At 42.4% G+C, this 23,558-nt stretch overlaps 1 protein-coding gene across 2 annotated transcripts in view; it reads left to right on the forward strand.

The window, feature by feature from the left end:
* LOC122781674 (inositol polyphosphate-5-phosphatase A) overlaps nucleotides 1-23,558 on the forward strand; it is a 129,526-nt gene that overhangs the window by 82,057 nt on the left and 23,911 nt on the right. For both annotated transcript variants that reach the window (XM_044045589.1, XM_044045588.1), the window contains exons 9-10: nucleotides 6,556-6,640; nucleotides 23,284-23,379. In XM_044045589.1, coding sequence (XP_043901524.1) covers nucleotides 6,556-6,640; nucleotides 23,284-23,379 — 181 coding nt within the window. The remainder of the gene's footprint in view (nucleotides 1-6,555; nucleotides 6,641-23,283; nucleotides 23,380-23,558) is intronic.

Raw genomic sequence — 23,558 nt, forward strand, 5'->3', positions numbered from 1 at the left:
GCTAACCTTTTGGCAGCCACCAGCAAACTCCATTCTCCTCTGCCGATCTCGGAGGACAATATGCCCGGGCCGGGCTTTGAATGAAGCGCTACCACCAACAGTGTTCCCATTCAGCGGCTGGTTGGGAACCATCTTTTTGGCCATTGTCCTAACTCTGACTCCTACCCCCAGAAAACAGAGCAGGAAAGGGGACAGGGGGAATATCTAAAGCCAAACTCCCCCCTCCTTCCCTCTTCTCGCCTCTCTCTCCTTCTCTGAGCTCTAATCTCTCATTGCGGAATAGGAGAGGAGGGGAGGGGAGGGGTGCTGTTGAACACACCACCAGCTGAGATCCATGAGGCAGCCGGCACAGGAGCTGATCACACAACAGTGCTGGGGACTGAGCTCTGCTGCTGGGTATCAAACTTCAGTCTGTGTCTTATCTGGGGCCCAGTCCTAATAATGCAGCTTGCAGCCCATTGAGAACACATCTGATAAGCCTTTTCCTCTGTGGCCCTTTTAACTGCTAAACGGTGTTTATCTCCAAAGTGCTTCAAGGCCTCTAGGGAACAATGCTGAGAAGGAACAGCGTTTAGCCAGCCAGACCTCACTATTGAGTCACATCAAAAAAGCGCTGCTCTAAAGCTTGGAGTGGCCCACTTCCATGAGAGCAAAGCAAGGCCCTGCTTGAAATGCATTGCCTGCTTGTTTTCCTGTCCTTTGAAAATGAACATTTGTGCTCAGGGTGCTGCATCAAGCATCATTTACCTTGTTGACTCAGCTAAGCCTTGATGTACAGATCATTGTTTTATAATTATGTGGAGGTTTATGTTCAAGTTTAGTTGCCATGCGCATTAAAAAGTTAAATAAATAAATAAATTGTGTGCGCTGACTGTAATCAGGAAACTACACATTTCGCTTGATGCTTTTAAGGATGTCACCTAAATATATAATTACATTTGGACATTCTACCGTGAATGGACACGATACTGAAGATAAGTGATCATGCTGATTCACTTATTTCTGACTAAGACAGCCTGTGTGATCAAAGTGATGCTGAAAACACTGACCTCCTTTGAGCAGGGGAAAAACAAGGCTGCTAAATGAGCCCATGAAATTATAGTATGAAATGATAGCATGAGATAAAATCAACAGGTTTTTTTTTTTTTCCTCCCTCCTCCTTGACAAAAATCCCTTTTGTGTGTTGGCGTTTGTTTCTTTTTTCAACTTCCATTCATGGCGGCTGGTCCGGTTCAGGGGAGAACAGTTTTACATTACAACTGTGAAATCCTGGCATAAAGGCGTCCTTTGTGACGCGCCATTATTTTCACACAAATATAGTCCATTGTCACAGTGCTGAAGTTAATTTGATCAACATTGGGAACATTTAACTGTTTTGTTCGCTGAAAAGACTTGTTTCATGCTCATTTTCGGTGCATTGAAAAGCAATGATTGGCAGAAAAATAATGTTGCCGTTAACAATTCAAAGCAATTAGTTTCCCATGAGGAGGCAGTGGGCTGCACTGGCCACCACACAGCGATGCTTTGTCATTTTATGGACGGTCATCAGTCAACTGTCACAGCATCTCAAAGACCCCTCCAATCTAAATGTTTCCCTTTTGGCTTTTCCCAGAACAACAGACTGAAAGAGGAGAGAAAAGACGGCTAGTTTCCAGCCAATAGACATGTTGAGCCGCAAGAGGGAGGACTGGATAATCACATTGGAGATCCTCCTTAAAGCCCAAATGAATGTATTAGACTCTGTGTGCTTGTTTTCATGCAAGCATACACTGTATGTTTAAAAATCCTTGGCAAAAAAAGTGTACAATAAAACTCCAATTAAACCTTACAGTTAAAAAGAAATGTAATATCCTATTATACCCCATTCCCACTTTATACTCAGTTTTTACTCTGCAGTACATGCAGGTTTTTATCAGCTTTGGCTCTGATTGGCATCACTGGGAAACTAACACGCAGGTGAACATGCTAATTTCTTCTTCTTCTGCTCTATTGTGGCCAGAGATTTCAGCTGCCTTTATCATTCATGTTTGTAGTGATCCTTACTTTTCAATACTTGGGACAGTATTTAGCATAATTCTCTTCTCCAGATTCCAGATTTTATCCATGACATCACAAATCAAACCATGAGTGTAAAAAAAAAAAAAAAGGGCAATGGGAATGGTGTCAATGGTCTTCCTTTAATCCAAGCTAATTTCAGGATAATTTGTGTGTCCAAGATTGAGGTATTAATTAAGGTTTTGGTCAAAGTTGGCTCCTCATCTTTGTTTGTATAACTTAAACTTATTCGGCCCCCTGCATTTTATCATCAAGATAAACAATCAAGAATGGACGCCAAGGAAAAATCTGTTGTGTTCCAGTATACATAATTGTATACAATTGCCGTATACAATAGATTGCAATCTCCAAACCGCATCATGCAGCAGAGAGTAGATCATTCTCAGCGACATACACTGTACATTCGATGTTCTGCTGCAATTATTCCGTAAGATGATTCTACTTTTCTGCAGAGACGCCCTCCATGTCTGACCGTGTGCTGACAGGGCTGTTAGTTTGAGCCGATTTATTTGTTAACCTCTGTGTGACCGCTGCAACATCCTCGTCACCACATCTCCCTGTGGGCCGTTCTTGTTGGGATGGGCGTTACTGAGAAGCTCGGGTGCTAACGGAGGATGAGGACAAGCCTGTCCTGAGGTGTCAAAGGTCCTGTCACTGGCAACCCTGGGCCTATTCAAAAAGACGTCGCCCAGCACATTCTTCACAATGTTAACATTCTCCCATATTCTCAACATTTACTTACAATGGATGACTTCGTTCAGCCCAGCTATTGTGTGCAAAGTCGAATCTGACTGGCTAACTTATGGTAAGTCATCTTGTCAATATAATCATGACATGGCCCCCAGTTGCACCCTCATAATCCCATATAGACTGTCTATTATGGCTCAGTTTAGCTGTCAGTCACGGCTTATAATCTGGCCAGAAGTCAGAGAGGGATTCAGGCTGGTGTGAAGGACAAAAAGATTTAAAACCTGGCTGGACTGAGCCACACATGGGTGTCGTCAGTGAGACTTGGATGTTCTCAGTTTTGCATGTTTGTTCCCTTCTCTGACAGTATGTTTTTGTGTTGGGGGGGGTAGTAGGATGGCAGAGAGAGATTGTGCTGTGGTTGCATTGTGCGGGTAGTTAAAGGAGCATGGGAGCAGAGCTGGGGGCCATTATAAATTAGTGTCTGACCCCTGTCTTTGTGTGGCCCCTAGGAAGGCCCGACGAAGGCCCCAGCCCAAACCTCAGTGAGAACGGCCCTTGTGAAGAGCCTCTTTCAGGGGTGTCACTGCGCGATGAATTGGCCAGGAGAAAGCATGTTTATAGACTGTGTAAAGGAGTGCGTCTTTGTGGGAGAATGTCACTGACACTGTAACAGTTTGCCTGAATGAACTGCGATGACGAGGCTAATGGGGGCCCCCGCCGAGGGTGAGGGTCAGCGTGGGGGGGCCTCCACGCCAGGGACCCCCCACCCTCAAGCCTCTTTCAATCCTACTAGCTGTAAGTAATGTTGCAATTCTTCGTTGCCCCCACAAAGGCCAAGTAAAAAGTCAACTTTCACACCAGCGGGTCACCATGGGTGCTTTAGTAAATGATCATGTAAACATATTGTTACCTTTTGACCTGTGGCTGAAACCTTGGAGCAACAGACAAAACAGCCAGGATGCGGGTATTAGACATGGCTGTTAGTGAAATAAAGCTACAGGATGAGAGGAGAAAGAGCCGTAGACGAGCCTTACTACTTTCTTCTTTCAGCGTCCCCACTTCTTTTTTGTGCTATCATCTGACCGACACGGGTTTCTAGAAAGAAAAACAAGATTTGTACTTGTACCGTGCACTTTTGGCTTTTGTTATGGTCTCATAACAGCAGACGTGGTAAATTCTCTATTAGCACAGGGAATTCACAAGTTCCCACACCAGGAACAACTGCGATGACGTGTATGTGTCGCCATTTTACTGCCCTTTCCATTCAGCCTTACAGGATAAACTGGCCACTAACCCTGTTTAAATAGAGCGGAGTCTCTTAGCACCAGAATGTGAAGTCATCAATGACATCAGTGCTAGTTTGAGAGTATTAACGAGCTGCTGCTACTATCTCACACATGCACACACTGTACACTTATGCAGTTCTAGTAGTATAGATGAATTTAATGTAATCCTTTTAACTGTGGTTAAATATGAATCAGTGGCCATGCAGGCAGTTGACTTGCTTTGATATCATTATAAACAACTTCAAAAATGATGTGCTGCATGTGAAAAAAAATCCTTATTTTTAAGCATATGTTGGTCTCAGAGTTTGTAATTAAATTACAGTGAAGGTGCACTCAGGTAAATTAAGGATCTTATTTTCTAACTCTAATTTTCTTCACTGTCCTCAGCGATGTTATGTTTTGGTGTGATACTTTGGGAATCAGCACCTTCTATGTAATCAGAATCAGAATACGTTCATCTCGGAGGAAATGTTGTGGTTGCAGAAAGAAAGTACAAAATATTACAAAAAAAGTATTTTTATATATGTATATATATTAAAAAAAATATAAAAAAGAGGCAAAGAATAAAGTAAAACAATGGGAAAGTGCTGGAGCGACTGAAACAGGCTGTGTGCCGGTTGGTGGTGACTCCATCATGTTCACGTAGCCTGAAAGGCTGCGACAGCCCACATGATATATACTGAGTGTCATCAGCACCACATGTCCTCAATCATCCATAGACACACCTATGGTCAATCGGGTCACCAACATTTCTCTTGCGCAGACAGTCCTGTATCTCATCACAGTCTGTTAACATGAGCGTCTCATGATACGGCCATTGCAACAGTCATTCTCTCTCTCCCTCTCTCTCCCTCTCTCTCTCTCTCTCTCTCTCCCTCTCTCTCTCTCTCTCACTCTCTCTCTGCCAAAAAAACATCTGAGCTCAAACAATAAGTCAATAAATTTAATTATTTAATCGGCGAAAAATAAGTCAGCCCTCATGGTGACCCCTCTTGAAAAACTCATTGACTAGAAAGATCCAGTTTCAGTTTAATATAACACAATGTCAAAATGACATACTCTCTATTTAATATAATAGCTGCATTGACTGCATTCCTACTCCTGTCACCTTTGCCTCCGTGCTGTTCTCTCTCTTTCACTCGGCCTGCGTGAGAAGAAGTGGCCGTGCTTTTACGGCAGCCGGCCAGAGCCGAGACCCACCACTAAGAAGAAGCTTCTCCTCTCTTTACAGCCCCATAAATATATTGTTATCAGGGCCTGGGAAGTCCACCGTGAGATTTATCTGCGCGATTAGTGGAGATGGCGAGCCAAGCATCCTGAATCATTAATTAAATGGCTGTGCTACATCCACCTTATTTTTGTATCTCTGCTCTGTAGGAGAGCCACTCTTAAGCAAGTGATGAGGCAAAGGAGTTAATTATATGTCACTTAGGTGTGTGTGGTTTTTTTTAAGCACTTGGATGCCGGAGCTGTGGCGAAGTTCTCGAGGTTTTGGAAATAGTTCACGACTTCATACTCGATAAATTCTCGGCAACTGTCGAGACTTAAAAAGAAATACATATGTATATTCACTGTTATTAAAAAAACCAAAAAACATTTGACACTCAAATGAGCTCAGACTGTAGCCACTCTAGTGACGGTCGTACTGAGCCTGTTGCTGTCTGTTTTAGAGTGGAGGTCTAAACCCATAAGCTCATGAACTAATCTAGAGAGTCAGAGGGTCTGGGCCGGCCGTTTTCTTCCTTTGATCAATCCAGCAAAGTCAATTTTCTTTTCCACCAAAGGGAATGAACACGTTTTACTCATTTTAGTGGCGGTGTCAGCTGAGAATTCACATTTTTTACAATTAAATACACGTTTATTTGAAGTTGCAGCACGCAGAGCGAGACATCCACAAGCTTGTACCCCAGCAAGTGCTAAAGGATGAATATGATGTGGTGCATTAAAAGTTGCATATGTGGGAAACTGCAAGCATGTTCGACATGTCGCCAGATAACTTTGATACGTCGTTTTCTGATGTTAAACACGGACAGCTGTTCACAAGTTATTTTCAGAAATTCAGACTTTTGCAATGGCCATAAATCCTTTACATCTGTGCACCAATAAATTCTCATCTCATGCTTTTCTGTTTTTCACATTACATGTGTCATTTTCCCCCATCTGCCCCGTTATTTCATCCATATTATTTGTGTTATTTTCTAAATCATGAACCGTGTGTTTAAAAAGGAAAACAGATGTTGAGATGCTTGACAGAGAGAGTCTTTCTCTCAGCTCTGCAGAAGTGAAAATGCCTCTAATCATAATATGCAGACCACTAGGTGGTGCTGTGACCCTCATGAATCCCACACTCTGAGGTTAGGGGGGGGATCATGACATCTTAAAAAGTCTTTGACAGCTAATGGTGAGGTTGTTTTAATCAATGAACATGTTTTCTGGTGCACTGAGGCTGCCAGAACCCAACAATGCTGTGGTGATGATTGTTTAAAAACACTGTCATTGATTAGTGATTTCTAATGTTTTGCAGGATCACAGACCAGCGGTATGAGAGGTTGCCATATTTTGTCTTTGGGGACTTTAACTTCAGGTTGGACTCCAAGCAGGTTATTGAGGTGAGTGCTTTTTTCTTTTATTATTCCTGATGAATTTCAAATTGAAGTTGACTAGTGTCGATTATTATGTGTGCAACACGGGAAAATGTATACACATCTGAATTCTTCTATATACATGTGCAGTTACGTACTTTTAGACTCGGCCATAAAAAGTGTTTGTGTGTTTGTGTGTATTAGAGAGAGACTGCAATATAGTAAAAGTGGTTTTAGTAGCCCCCTGTCCCTTAAGAGTTATGACTCATTAAATGCTTCACTGTGGCTGGCCCAGCTGTGTTTGCCAACTGAGCCTCCAAGTGCATTGTTATGTTATGGTGCCATTCACAGCTCTTTCTCTCTCTCTTCCTCTCTTGCTCTCTCCCTCCTCTCTGTCTTCTTCCTCCTTCTCCTCCTCCTCTCCTGGTGCAAATGAGGCCAGTGAAAGCCAAGGTAGCGCAGTCATTCAGCATTCTTCATGAAGTGATGGGGGGTTAGTGGCATCACAAGCCGTAAAGGCCCACCACAGACAGGGTAGTCCTATGATAAGAGAGTGGGAGAGCCACTTGTTGGCCGATCCTCTCTCTCCTTTTCCAGCACAATGGCCCTCGAATCAGTGGGCCTGTTCAAGGTGTGGGCATTGTTCATTTCAATCATGGTCCCATTCATGGGAGAAGGGAAGAGGAGGGAAAGCTTTCTGAATGGCAGGGTTTTGCTCAAATGACTTAGGAAGGACCTCACTCTGTGTGGTACTCCACAACAAACCTTTGTAGTGTCGACATCCAGCCACTAGAGGTGTAGTAAATCAGCATCCCCTCTGGAACACCCAACGAAGTGGGCTGGTCATCACATGCTTTTACTCAGCAATCAATCAGGGACATTGCTTGAGTGCCTCAAAGTTTGTACAGGACATCTGATTTTGGTTCTGTAATTGGGTCACATTAAGCCACGGATCATGTGAAGAGTGATGGTGCAGAGATAATAAATCCAAGTACAGAATCTACAGCAGCAGATGTGCAAACACTGAGGCCATTCAGAAGTCAGCTATTCCAATTAAATGTCACCTGGCATATATTACAAGTCCCCAATATGACGTTGTAGGTAATATGGTGGTTTTATATCGCTTCCATTTTGCAGTCTCGCCGTACAGTAAATTATCATATGGATGCATTTAGTTGAAAGGAAAGCCTTTAAGTAGGTGAGGTGATTTGGATCTGTAGAGCTATACATGTTGCTTGTACTCTCAGCCTCTCGGTGTCTCCACCTCTCTGAAATGCTGTCTCAGTGCAGCAAGGGTCACAACCCCTTTTCGAGGGATGTGTTAGGCTTGCATCGGTATGTATCCATCTCTGCCCCCTCTCACCTCCACCTCCTTTCATATGCACCTTGGCTGCCTATTCACATCCAGAGGGAACACACACACACACACACACACACACACCCATTCTGGTACAGCTATCTTAACAAGGACACTAATGCATTCCCTAGGCCCTAACCCACACCTTAAGCATCACAACTAAATGTCTAACCGTAACCCTTAACCTTACCCTGTCATAACCATGACCTCATTTTAACCCTGACCCTAAAACCTGGTCTTAACCCATAAATGTTCTCACTTTTCCACACTGTCCTCATTTCCCATGGTTGTGTTTTTTTGGTCCTCACACAGCTATACATGCAAGTACACACACACACACACACAGACATCTTCCTTCTAATTAAATGAGTTCTACCAAATAGCTGTCCGTTTAATGGGGACAACAGAAAAGACTAATGATGTCATCTGTGAGAAATGTGCCATTAAATGGGCAGCACTGCTCCATGCAAAGCCGCCCTGAGCAGTGGTCAACCTGTCTGATTTAACAGTGACCTGTGTGTGTGGCAGAGAGAGCTGCGATATCACCAATAAACAAATGGGTTGCAACCTTGGTGCAGGATGTAACTCACGGACGGGTGGTCGTTTTAAGCCCTTTAATGACAATTAATGTCAACAGGACAATTAGTGCACATCCAGTGAAGTGCTTAACTGTAGATGGGCTGGTGGTGGATCGATCGGCCATACTTATCTGAAGATTGATTCAGACAGAGGGAGCGGGTGGCTCTCGTTCTCGTTGCCTGAGAGTCTCATTTTTTTGCTTTCCCCATGATTCTCCAAGTTCAATCGATGGGAAACGGTTTAAAACAGCTGTGTAGATGAATAGATACTTTCCCCGTGTTAAGTGGACGGAATGATCGCAAAATAACCTACTTGTCTTTTTGATTTGAAGAAAATCATGGACAACCATCAACCCCCAGGCCCCACTTTGAGAGTCACTGGATCAGAAAGTACTCCAGTGCATTTAACCCCAGCTGCACACTATGCCACTTCTCTTCTCCTCTGTCTCTGGTCCATTGTGGACAACTCGACTATGGACAACTCTAGCCACTCCCCTGGATGGTTGGATGGGACAGGGGGTAGTGTAGGATGTATCCATGTGTATACAGAAAGGGAGGTGGGTTTAGAAGGGGGTGGATTTGTTATTGTCACTGGGCAAATTCCAGGTGGCAAATTCCTGGCATGCTTGTGCGGCAGGATCAGTAACCAAAGGCCTGCAGCTACCCCCCCCTTCTGCCCAGCCTGGGCAACCCCATTAATTGTGTCCGACAGAGGGAATTGGTTTCAATTGACCCCCATTCAGCAGTCCTTTGACTGGTAGACAAAGGACACAGCCACGTGGAGACTAATGCTAGTGCTGAGCAGCCTGGAGGTGGTCCAGTCCCCGACAACCTTGTCTTTCCTCTCCCATGGGTCTGATCATGCTTTGGCTTGATCATGCTTTGCATCGGTGCTGATAAAACAGGAAACCTCAAAGGAAGCATTTTGTCTGGCGAATCAGATACTTCACAGTCCACTTGTTGATGTGCTGCCTGCCTGTTCCTTTTATTACAGGTTTGAATGTGGCCTGAACACAAGTGCCCAATAAGGGATTTATAATAGTCATAAAAACGGAGTACACGTTGTCCTATTCTGGAGACCTGTTGTATTAAAATCAGACAAGAACGACTAGGCGTTTTCTTAGGCCTCTGTGAGGATGCTGATATCTCAGATGGGTGCGTAGTGTAACCCGAATTACACCCCTTTTATTCACGCATCATTTGTACTACTGTATATAGAACACCAGAACCTGTCTTCAGCCTATGCAACATACTGTACTAGGTACATCCCCTACATCAGTATTTATCTTCAGACTTCATTAAAATGTATTCAGTTGTAAAATCATCTGTCAAAAACTTTGAGAAGAATATTAGGCTGTATATTTGTGGGCACTCACGAGGATGTTTTTTGAAGCAGTTTCCTGTGTGTAGCTTCCCTTGCAGTCTCCTAACCTCCCTAAGAGGTTTCAGTTTATTATTCATTTCCGTCTCTGTCTTGGTTTCTCCTTTATGACTAATCATGAAGTCTGTTCCAGATCATTCAGTAACTTTGTTATACTTCCATAAACACTTCCATAAACTGATTTAAGCCTCATGTCCTAAGATGAACAGCATGATCAGACACATTATCGTATGTTGCTACAGGTACAACTCATTAGAGAGGATGCCAAATCTGCCAATATTTATCATGAGTGAAGAATGAATAAAGAGTTGTCCTCCTCGCACCCCTACACATTTCATTATGGAGACCACGTTCAGCCTCTCGGGTCAATCTCAGATATTAGGCCCGGTCAAATAATCTTTGTTGACCCGTTCGCACCAACGGCAATCACAGTGTTCCTTAGTCCTAAACTTGAGTTAGAAGGTGTTCTAAAGTGTATATTGGTGTGTGTGTGTGTTTCCCTTGAGGTGGCCAGTGGCCGTGAATCATTGGTATCGATGACAGTCTCAGGGCTCCGTGCCTAGACTCCTAGTATATTTAAAATCCCTCCTAATTAAACTTAATAGAATGTAAATTTAATATCTGCAGAGATTGTGTGCTGCTGGCCAGCCTGCTACAATTTAAGGATTGATAGAGGCCAGCGGGAAGGTTAATTGCTGACTTGATCTACTGTCCCCATGACATGGTGTGGGGCTGCTTTAATTGGGACTGATCTGCTGCTACATGGACAGATTTCATTAGGCTAGCTGGCCTCTCACTGACTGTTGAATAGTTTGGATCAGCGCCCCCTGTCTGTGTCTGCAGGAAGTGCAGAGGGCTGGGCCAAGGCATCAATCTTCCTTCCTTTGTCCTGTGTCCTTTCTCTCGCTTGAGCAGCATGAAATTAAAGGTGGGGCCCCAGACTAGCCCCACTCTTAATGAATGCTGTAAAATGCTTGGTAATGACGGGCCAACATGATGGATCATTCATTTTTCACACTGCGGAGTCACTTGGTGTGCATAACCATAACAGTGGAGCTAGAGGTATAGAGATACAGCGATATCAGCGCGCATGTATACAATTTTATACTGTATACATGTACAAAATGTATGTTTTGACCTCATCCAGCAAAATAAAAGGAGTGTGAAATTCCAACATTATTACATTATAACTCACTAATTGGTGTTGTAAAGACAGGTGAGCGTGTGTTTTGTGCGGCCACTACCGTGACAGTTGTATGAACGTGTGTAGATCAGCGACAGTAGATGAAAAATAGGCATCGTAATATGATGTCAGCTCTGACACCTCACCGTAGTCCTCCTTGTGTCAAGTTCAACAGGCTGCCACAGTGAAACGTATAATTTGCAGTAGAAGGTAAATATTTTTCCCTTTTTAGTCTGACTTTGACTAGCATGTGTGTATCTGGCCAGCTATAAATCAAAAGGTGCCCAGTGTAATTAAGTGTACACTACATTAGTCAGGCTAATTAATTTTGGGAGCCATCCATCCATTAACCAGTGGGCCAGCACTGATTGGGCCTCTGTTCTCTGGAACCCTTGACACTAGGGACTGCGAGCCTCCTTGGCTGCCCTCAGCTTCCCAGATACACTCGTGCATACACACTTGGAGTTGCAGATATATATATATTTATATATACATATACACATTACACACACCAGCCCACATGTGCTTAATTAGACTTGAAGTGAAAAGGGAAGTTTATTATAGAAATATTGACTGTTTTATGCTATGTTGTCAGATCAGTGTGCTGTTCTCTTTCTTCACTTAATTCAGTCTCAGATGTAGAGACTCAAGTGGCACTGCTTATTTTAGAAGGTCTGTATTAGACTCTTTTATTGCTTCACCAAATTATATTTACAAATCCTCATGGGTTGTTGTAGCCCACTAAATCAATACACTCTTCTGTGAAAGACAACCCACCTGACAATGTCTGAATTGTTCCGATGCAGTCGCCCTCCCCAGTTTACTACGCCACACAAAGACAAACAAAGTCATTTACACTCACGATTTGACCCAGGCCTATTTATAGCTTTACAGGTGAAGCCTGTGATGGAGATGTTTCTTTACAATACAATAAAAGCATGTTATCTGGCCAGAAAAGTCCAATCTATCACAATGAGGTCCCATTATATCACAGATAACCCATCTGGATATAGAGGGGGAGACTATTCCCTTTAGACAACAGCGTCTGTTCTCTCTCTTCTCTCTGTTTGCTGCTAATGAATACAGCACTGAAGTCACAGAGGGAAAAAAGAGTTCAGCTATGAGGGCGTAACTTGAGCGATGCAGCTTTGATGGGAGCGCTGTCCATATAATTAAAACGCTGGCAAATGAAGAACAAGCATTGGCTTCTGTTGGTCCTGCTTATTAACAACAGGCCGTTTGAGCCCGGCGCCAGCCATGCTATTGCCTCTGTGTACTGGGGGGTGGGGGGGCACTGTGACTGGCAGCTGGGAACACCATGCCAACGGTGAGATGGCGTGATAAACCAAGCCAAGGATGAGAGCAGAGCCTGGCACTAACAGAGCCTTGGTGGGGTGGGGTGGGGGGGTTGGTTGCCTTGTAGGACTCTGGGGTTGGCCCCGGTCAGGGATGTAGCCTGAGTTACCCCTCAATCTTTGGCCCTATCCACAAGGAAACAGAACTTTCCCTACTTTGTTTTTCCTTTTTTTTGTTCTGAAACAAAATTCCATTAACACAGAATTGTTTCAAATTGACTTCATCCGAATGAGTCTACAATGACTTCCCCACAATGACTCTAAAGGCTGTAGTTAACATGCCAGGCCTGTATGTGGCCATGTAACACTGCAACAGAAGCAGACCTAAATAAATAAATAAAGCCTTGTTGGAGGAAAGAAAGTAAACATATCACAAAGTGAATTGATCAAGCAATAATGCATGAAAACACAACAGTGGCATGTTGATATTTTTCACTCTAGAACCCGTTCTCCAAAAGTAGATTTTTAGGGCTCCCAAACACTGGTTCCGTGTGTATAAAAATCTGAAACAATCCGACAAAAATGACGTGGATACTCCCAAACTTATTCTCAGGTGTACGAGCCCTTTAACCACTGCTTTCTTCCACTGCAAAATGATGCACTTAAAAGCACAAAAATACTAAATATCCCTAGATTCAAGATTACATAACTTTGTCTTTTATGTAGATCTCGTCATCTTTGTGTGGTTCTCGCTGTCTCTCCGTTTTTTAATGTGAGTTCTCAAACTTCCTGTCAGCTCATTGTTACCCATTAATAGGGCTGTGTATTGGCAAGTATTTGATTATATAACGCAAGCACAATACAGGTGTGATAATGTTCTTGATTACTCTAAGGTGACAAATTGCAATTTTTGTTAACCCTGAAATAGTTTATTTAAAGAAAATCATTCACAATAAAAGTTACAATGTGATATGGGAGTCAGATGGCCGAAATCCTGCTGCTAACTCGAGGTTGGATGCTTAAATGCATGCATGCACTTTTTAAATCACAACAAAACAAACAAAAAAGTGTATTAAGTATGATCTACCTTTTACACTTGAACTACAACCTGACCTGGCTCTCTTGGAACCCTAATACTGGTTAAACCCATGTTTGTTCTACTATTTCACGTCAAGAATAATTTGCTGTGTTTTGCCAGGTTTATTCAGGACAGACTTGAGCGTTACATACATACGCTGTATGAGTTAAAATGATTGACAGCTTGACCAACTTTCAGTAGCATCATTCCAAATCCAATTGCCAATGATCACAGAATTAGACAGACTTAAAACAACAAAGCTGGTGGTGACCTAAGACTTTTGCACAATACTGGAACTCTTTCAAATCAAGTTATTGATTACTCCTTTCATCCCTTAAATGCACGTCACAGTTTCACAAGCAATTTGTTGGGTCTTCTAGGCTCAATAAACCCAAAACCCAAGTAAATTCACTTTATCAACATAGAAAATGAACAACAAGCTAATATTTGGTCGCTGTTACCAGTAATTGAGGTGTTACCATTTTTGCTACATACTGACAGACTTTGTAATAGCCAAAGTCTGTCAGTTTATTAAAACAACACGTGGTCAACAGTAAATTAAAACTGTGCTGTAAAACTAATACAGTTGGAGAATGATTTCATGTAAGAAGGAAATGACACTTCTTTTACATCAGAAAATCAGAAAGCCTTCATTGTCATTACATAGGAATGCAACACAATTGGTTGTGACTCTCGAATGATGCATATAAAAACATACAAACATTAAAAAAATGCAAAATATTCAGTAAGATAAGATATGGTCTAAACCACTGTTTCCCACTGTTTGATATGGGAACCCACTTTTTTGCGATGATAAAGCATTGCAGCTCATTCCACACAATAAATAAAGAGCACTTTGTGCATAATACAACATTTCTAACTCTTTTTGCTGTTTTTTCTGCCGATTCTGGGACGTCTAATATTATTAGGAATAAATAAATCAGCCCATTTCCAAGAGAAAGGACAAATGATTCACAACTTAATTTTTATACATGTAATTTAAAACATATACACACACATATCTTAAGTAAACCCTCATGTGGGTCCCGACCCAGTATCTGGGAATGACTGATCTCAACTATATGTAATTTATTCAAAATAATGGAGATAAGTTTCTTTTTGTGTGATGTACTTGTCAAGGTTATGCAAACAATATGTGAATCCAAGTGGACTGGATACTGAATCTATGTCATTTCTATTGAATCCACCACTTTTTTTTAAACAACGTAATCTCTCTATAAATCATGAATAATCAGATTTAGCTTCCAGCTCAGTCTTCCTCGCTTGCTTTATTGATGGTGTGTCTTGTCTTCTGTAGGTCGGAATGGACCCATGCCTTTGAAATCACAAGCAGGGAGGGAAAAGAAAAAACAACAGCTAACAGTGATGCTATTATTTAGTCCAGATCAAATGTGGCATAAACTGTGAAGGATAGGGATCTCTTTGTGCCTGGCACATAGTGTCCAACTTGTATGATGTCAGTCTATTTTGACTAATACAGTCCTCTGCCTTTGTCAACCAGAGCACAATAATTGTCTTTTTTATCCCCCTCCCTCCCTCTGTCTATATCTATCTATATATCTTTCCATCTATCCATCCACTTGATGCCAAAATAAAGCATGTTGTCTCTGGGTGTTATGCACAAACCAGCATTATATTCATTACCGTTTGTTCTAATGCATATGCAAAGTAGCACTCTCTGTAAGAATGGTTGCACATGGCTGAGCTCAATACCCACTCATCAAGTCAGTCACAGTTCTTATTCAAATCAGGCAGTATCTTAAACTCATGATGTTACTTTGCCGTGGCCCATTCCTCTAAGAAATTAAAATTGCATGAGCACAGAAGACAGGAGAAGTGCTTACATTATTTAAACATTTTGGCCTCTGGGTTTCCCAGTGAGAATCTTTACTGTCAGCAACAGAGTGATGTTCCTGCTGAATGGCTCATTGTAGCTGTAAACTCAGTCTTGGCACCATGGGCTTTTAAACAACTCTGCCACCTGACATTAAAAGTCACTGAGCTCCATTCACACACAAATATCCCATCATATTTAAGAGGGCCCATTAAGGGCCACATTGAGAATTCATGGGCCTTTCTCTCAGCCCGCCTTGTGTGATTTATCTGTGACGGCCATATTGCCGGGCCCTTTCAGAAGGAGTGGTCCCAGTTTTTGTCTTAGAGGAGGCCCAAAACAATGCATTTCAGGCCCATTTCTCCTCCAGGGCCTCCTCTTTCAGGGGGCAGAGAGAGCCGGGGCTGGCCTAACATCTGTTTGTGTCCGGAGCCAGGCGGGACCGGAGCACAGCGTGCCTCGGTGGCCCCCTTCTCCTCTCCCTGGGGGTCTTTGTTCCCGATTTCATGCTATCAGAGCGGCAGCATGTTTTCCTGCGCAGAGCTGTCAGGGGCATAAAAGACCCTGAGTGGGGTCACATCAAGAGGGATGGGCATGAAAAATTGGTAAAATGTATCACAAAGCCCACCCACTAGATGGTTGCCTAGCGCCCTGTGCTGGGGTGTAAACCCCACCTTCCTCTTCCCCCTTTCCTTGGCTGAATTACACCTCTCTCTCCCACCCTGGTGGACAAGCACATCATTTAGATGAAATGGCGCAAACAAATTAAAGGGTGGTGCTCCAAATGAATCAATGTTCTTTGTGTGTGGGGAGGGTTTTGTGTATCACCAGGGTCTTCTCCTCCAGTGAACACTGGAGGGAAGCAAGGTCACCTGGCTGAAAAAGCCGGCTCTGGTCGTTCAACTGTTGCGACAGAGGAAACGAAAAGAAAAAACTATCACTAATGTAATCAGCGTTTATAGATCGACTCTTGGTCTGAGGAAGAATTAATGCAGCACTACAGATGTAATGGCCATAAAACCACCGAGAACAAACAGACACGTGGATCATTTCTAACATGTCAGAGAAGCTCTGTTTGCGCGACAGTCGCGTCCTGTGCACAGTATGAACCGAGCTCCAGTCCTCTTAAAAGGGTCCAGAATTGGACTTTCATTAATTGTTTGGTCCTAATCCTTATCGATTACCAGAGTAATGAACTCGAGAGACTGCATTCCTATTAGACCATCACTAATCACGAGTCACTGATTGGGTCTTCGATATTCTGTAATTGACTCAGCAACGACAAATTACCTCACCTCTGTTTCCTTTAATTGATTCCCAGCTTGAGCTATGGTGGAATAGGTGAAGTAAATGAAAGAGCAGCAATTGCGGGTGCTCAGTGAGTGCTTTTTTTAGTATTAGTAGTCCTACTTTTGGCTTTATTAAATTTGCTACAATTATTGCTTCATGGTTGTGTGTGTACTTGTTTCCTCATTAAGAGGTTCAATGTTCTTTTTGGGTCTATAGCATTAAAAAGGAGAGCATGAATGGACCGAAGCACTCCTCCAGTTTACAAAGCTCCCTTTTGAAAAACATAACAGCTGCAGCTAACAACATTCAAATGAATGCCACATTAAGATGGCTATTGAGCATTTAAGCATGCATGGCCTTAGAGGTTAGGAGAAGCCGGTATGTTAAACAGTCTTGTAGACATCTGCCGGGGTTGGTTTTAAAGTGCTGACTGAAAGTGGCAGGGGAGGGTTCTCAGATTAAATCTCTCATTAGGTTGTCTTTGTACAGGTGGCAGTAATGTGTCAAGAGCCCCGTCTGAAACAATGTCCTCCTCTTACTGGGACTAATATGCCTCAGGAGAATCCACCCTCCTTTTACTGCCACTACTTTACACAGAGACACAGTCACAATTAAGCATCTGGTGGCCTTTTCCTGTGTAGGAGGCTTTTCCACGGCCATTGTGTCTGCCATAGTGCAAGAGAAAGAGACAAGGGAGGAGGGTTAGTTCATTTCTGCGGTTCAGGTTGTTTAATTTAATTTAGTTTGCATGGCCCTTATTTGATTTTTTTTTGCCTTAAACGTTTGGGGAGCCTTTCAGAAAGGATGCTCCCAGCTGAGGCTGAGTTTTGGTGGGTGGGCAAGTAGTGTGGGTGTGTGTGTAACCCCCCTGGAGTGGGAGGTCACTGGGGTCAAAGTGATGAATTTTTATAGGCCTGTTCCCTGTGTTTCAGCTCTGTCCCTTTCTCTGCGCGCTGCACTGCCTCTCAAAGACAACCATGCAGGGCAATTTGTCCTGCGGGGCCCTGCAGAATGGGCCAGCAGAGAAGTTAAATACCGGGGTGAACACACACACACACACACACACACACACACACAAAACATACACATACATTCAGTTTTTTTCTCTCTCTCTCTCTCCCACAAACACACGCACACACACACCCCCTCGCCCCGTTGTCCTGAATGATTTGTGACCTGTCCATTATCCATTCCGAGGGGACAAATGCTTTTGGTCGGTTTCTGAAGGTAAAGCCAGAATGGCAGCCCTCAATGTGCGCCATTGTTTTTAGAGAAGTTTCCCAGATGTTATAATGCACAAGATAAATAGGGCACATTATCTCTACCTCACACTCCCTCTTACCTCCTCAGGACAGTTTTTTTTTTTTTCGCCGTTGGGCGTGTCAGGTTTGAGGACCTCCTACTACGCACAACACACTGCCAGCAACCCAAAAGAGTGTCAGCTCTCACGTAGATCAACAAGTTCATGGGAAGTGTTTGAGTGCTTGTGTGTGTGCTACTTGCTGTTAGGGGTGACACAGGCCAGGTTTACTAGGGTCAAGCGTTGTCCAGTGGGTCACTCACAGGCTAACCTTTGGGGAGATCATTTGTCGACTCACCTCTCCTCCGCGTTGACACCCTTGGCCACTGTGTGTAATGTTTGTCAGGTATTTGTCAGGTAATGTCAGGTATTACTCATGTCGTGGGGACCTAAGTCTGTTAACACAGTCACTTTATGGGGACAAAAACTTAATTATTACATTTTAAAACATCTTCTGTTGTTAAGATGAGGTTATGTCTCCAGAAAATGAATCTAAGTTAATGTAATCTCCTCTGAAGTCATGTAAACCAGACAGTGTGTGTGTATGAATCCACTGTGTTTGGAAGCATTAAATTATTCAGCCTCTGAGAGAGAGAGAGAGGAGTGGAAAACTCTGGCTTGTGTCCAGTCAGATCGGGTGGGGAGGGTCACAGCTGATTTACTGGCTTTCCCGTGTAATAGCTGGCAGGAACACAGGAGGCCAAATTTGTTGTTGCCTACTTTGGATGCCCCCTTCTACCCTACTCGGGCAGATGTCGCAATCAGACATACTGGATGGGCGTGATGAACGGCGGTGAGTGGAAGAAAAGTGATCAGAGTGCTAAGCAATTCATGCTGAACCTGCCAGCCCTGCTGGCACACCTTAACTGAGCTGGCAGCCTCGCTTTGCGTGGCAACGAGAGAATAATAGCGCATTTTGACAATGCCACTGCCCCTGCTGACATAAGGAGAGCCCCTGTCCCCTGCCTCTGGTAATGAAGAATGAATAGTTAGCTCATTGTCTGCTCATCCTCTGTCTCCCTCTGCACACAGCCTCATCCTCGCTCTGCCTAATTGAGGTTTAATCGCTGAGTTCTAAACGCACTCGTTGGGTTATTATATTGGTGGAATGACGGTTTATTGAGTAGTGTGAGTCATTGCATGGGAGTGGGGCGAGGGCGGGATGGAATAAATATATAAACTCACAGTTGTTAGGATGATTTGTGCCTTGGCTCGGACCCTGTCATGTCACAAATTTTTGCGATTGTACTTAATGAACTGTGATTGTATTAAAATACAATGTGAACTGGCATCTGCTGACCAGACTACCACGTCTTCATGTCCAGTCCAATACAGTACAGAATAATGCATTCATCAAATAGCTGTACAGTCAACTAAGAACAGGTATTTAGATTAAAAAGCGGACTCCAGATCTGGATCGTGGTCACAGTGGGTAATAATAGATGTAATCATTTGCCTCTGTTACAGGCGGTAGTCAGTTAAAATCCCGAGAGGTCCAAATTAGAGCCCCAATGATTAATTGATTGTTAATCAATTACTTAATCAATCTCAACTATTTTGATAACTGATTAATAGGTTTGTGTTTATTTCAGCTTTTACTGTGAATAATTACTTGTTACTTTGCTCCATATAACAAAGAAATTTATTAAAACTGTATAATTTTGGTTTGTGGACAAAACAAGGTAAACATGATTTTAAGGTTTGGGAAATATATTTCATGATGTTTTATGGACAAAACTAACTAACTGAGAAAATAATCAACTGCAAATCCAGTCCAGATGTCAAATATACTCTTATTTCTTATTCATGTATAATATGTGCATCGGCATCTGTGTGTGTTTAAAAACTGACAAATTAGGTATAAATAAATTAAACATGAATAAATAAATAAATAATATTTCCTCATAAAAAAATAAAAGAAGCTGATAAAACAAAACAATTTTAAAAAACACTTTAGATGCATATATCACAATCAATCATTTATATCACACCATGTAATGTCAGTTTTCTCATTCCCTAGAATGTGTCTCTCACTCACAGGGAGTATGTGAGTATAGAGTTTATCATTGATAATACCGTTATTAACTTTTAAATACTGCTCTATGCTCAGCTAAATGGAAGGACTCTTTAAGTATGAAGTTGCATCTCTATCTGTCCTGCAAATATCTCACAATAAAAGCCTTATTGAAAAATATTAATAGATTAAGGAAACCACACTGGTAGATTGCTTTTACTTTAGCATATGCGACAGGTTTGGACGTTGAAACTGAGAGGAAAGATCATTTGTTTGTTTTTGCTGTGAAACTCACAAATATAACAAAATACACAGTATATATAGGCCATACCGCCAAGTTATACACATTTACTTATTGGAAGTTACATTGGATGATTAACATTATGCTAATACTGTTTTTACTGCTGCAAAGGCCTGCAATGGATGGATGACATAGGACCCAGGAACAAACTTGTGTTAGAAGTCTCCTTATGCACTGTCAATAATCCAATAATCTGCTTTACTGAGCTAGCCATAATTGACAAAACTGGTTTTAGATTTTATGTAGAAAATAATTGACTTGAGTTTGCTAAAAGTTAAAAACAACAACAACAATTCTCAGGTTAGGACCTTATTACTTTTTTAATCTGTGAAGCAGCTCTGGGCTGGTCTAAGAATGAAGCCAGTTTTTTTTTATTGAGGTTAATACATATAACACATTTTGTCAGTTGTGACTGTGCAGTTCAATTTTAATGCCACATCCTTTTTCTGTTGGTTTCTCCTCTGAGTCTGTTAACTTGTGAAACAGTCCCGTGTTCGACTGGCATTGTCAGGACTGCCGTGGTGTTTTGTTTAAGTTTGGACCAGTGCATCACCTCCATCTGTTAGCAGCACCACTGACAGAAGGGCTGAATGTCTGTGTGTGTCTTTGGTCTTTGAAGTGGGACAGATTGCTTTAACCTCTCCTCTAAAGAGAGCAGCTGGAATAGAGAGCTCCTTTAAACAGCCGCTTCCTCCTTCGACAGTCATGAGATTATCCTCCATTGATGCACAAAGCCAGCGCCTTCCTCGGCAACCTCTCATCCCAGCCCCCGGCCCCTGGCCCTCTACAAACACTCTGTGATGACCTGTGACCCATAATGCAGAGATGTATTGCAGAGTCACTCTGCATGATCAGCAAAGGAGCCCAGATATATGCTCTCCTGAGCCAGAGCTGCTTTCCCTGACAGCTGCTTGTTAATATTTTCCCAATACTTCGTCCTCCTGCAGACTAATTAGCATATATCAAATAAGAATCCAGTGACAGCCAAATTAATTACATTAACTTCATTTAGGCTAGTCACTGAGAGAGTTTATTTGTGTGATTCGTGTGAAACTTTGAAGCTAAAGATCTGTTCAGAGACATCACAACGTAAGTGACAGCATGGGGTTTTCATTTTCCCCATATCAGTGGATGGACTTAATGACAGGGATGCTGAGATTAGCAAGGACAGAGGCTTTGTGTGTGTGTGTGTGTGTGTGTGTGATGTTTTTCAAAGAAGACAGCAGGAGGAGATCTGTGATCAATCGGGCTCAATCACCCACCACAACCTGCACCGACGCACTGATTGGTCAATCAGTGAACCCTTTGAATGGATCCAACGGTCACATGTCACGCGTCCTGCCGTATGTGGAGGGGATTCTCAGGGTTATACTCTAAGGACTGTCTGTGGTCGTGATGTGCACAAAACTGTGCTGTTGCAAAAAAAAGAAAAGCCAAATATAAAATCTGCACATGGAATCATTATTTTTTTTCCTTTAAAACAGTTTGAATCATCATCGCTCTGTTGAAATGCCATTTTTCCTTGAAGAAAAGGCAGCATTAGCTAATTGTCTTTTTTTTCTTTCTCTCACATTTATCGTTCCTCGCAGAGCCACACTTGGCAAAAGAAAGGGGGTCAAACTAAAACTAAAACCTGTGGCTCAGTCATCTCACTGAGAATAATGTCAGACTGCTTCTCTCTTAAGATGAACCCAATGTCTTCATTCTTCTACTTAGTTGTGTGTGTTGGCGTATCACCTGCCTATTTAGTATTTTATTTTATTTTAATTTAGTTTTATTTATTTGCTGGTGTTAATTTGAAAGGGATAGCGAGAGTGTTATTTATTATTTCTTTATTTGTGTATTTGGTTTTTTTAAATCCAAGTTTAATTTCCATAAATCAGTGGATTTATTGTGATGGGAAGCACGTTGAGCTTCCGGTGCGATGGCCAGGACCTTTTTTGCTTGACTGAATTTGCTCTTGGAAGAATTATAACATTTTTGTAAAAATTCAGAAATACTTGGGTCCATCTGAGAGAAATATATATATATTTTTTTTTTTTTTAAAGAAAAGCTAGATGCTTAAACCTTTGGAAACATGTAGTGATCAGTAATCGTATGACGTGACCACATTCGGTGCTAATCGGAGATGTTAAAAATGACTTTCTGTGGCTGTCTTCCCTCACTGAGGCTACAATGACTTTTTGACAGGGAAAGTATCTCTTGTCCTTCTCCCTAACTCCTTTTTTGGCCTATTCAGTGCACAAAGCTGCTTAAGCGCACTTAAGCGCATTAGCATTTGGCTGCCAGGGGACCATATTGACCCTGCATTTGGATGGCCTAAATGAGTGAAAGATTGAGCGATTTGTTAGGGCTTTAGAAAGTTGCTTTTGCGGAGGAGGGGTGAGCATGAAGGAATGGGGTTGAGGCAGAGAGTGGGGAACCGCAAAGAGTTGTTCCACTTTCTCTCAGGGCACGGTGTTTATTCTAATCTGATGTGAAGTTTCTTCATGTCCGAAGCAGGACTGATGTGTGACATTTCAGCATAAAGGGCCTTTTTCTGCTGGCTATATTGGCTTGACCTGATTATCTAATCTGTGCTTTGAATTTCAATCAGGTCACTCAGTCTCCGCCGTGTGCTATGGGAACCACTGGCTGAGAGATTACCTCATTCAACTGTCTTCAAACACAGATGGTCAAATGTTTAACTAATTGTTAAAAGAGTCCACAAAGAGGAATTTAACCATGCACACAGTCTGTGGGGTCAGTGTATGGACCCAGATAAAGTGAAGGGAAAGTGGAGGTGGTAGTTTGTGAGGCAGTTCTTTAAAAAATCTTTCAAACGCGGGGCCGGGCGATGCTTGGCACTGCGTAGAAGTGCTGCATTTATAGTTTGGTCTCAAAGCATCATTAACAACTGCACCGTGTGTGTGTGTTTGTGTGTGGAGGGGTGTACGCCACTTACCTATAAACATCTGGGTAGCATGATAAAATAAATATAAATGTTTTTCAGAATGTTTGTGTCAATTCTCTCCTCCTCCTCCTCCTCTCTCCTCCAGAGTCTGTGCTCCACTGCCACCATGCAGACGGTCCGAGCCGCTGACACCAACGAAGTCGACAAGCTAATATTCCGAGAAAGTGATAACGACCGGAAGGTAAGATCGGCCAAATAAAGAGTGCGAGACAAACGCAGATCTGCGCAAATGTCACAGTAATCATTTTTTAATATGTTTTTCAAATGAAAATGAGAATAATGACGTAGAAATTCAAATTCAAATTAATAGACATTATTCAAGACGTCTGACTTCATTTAAAATAATAAAACATTCAGAAA

This window comes from Solea senegalensis, linkage group LG15, assembly GCF_019176455.1.
Source record: "Solea senegalensis isolate Sse05_10M linkage group LG15, IFAPA_SoseM_1, whole genome shotgun sequence".
In the NCBI taxonomy this organism is placed as follows: Eukaryota; Metazoa; Chordata; class Actinopteri; order Pleuronectiformes; family Soleidae; genus Solea; species Solea senegalensis.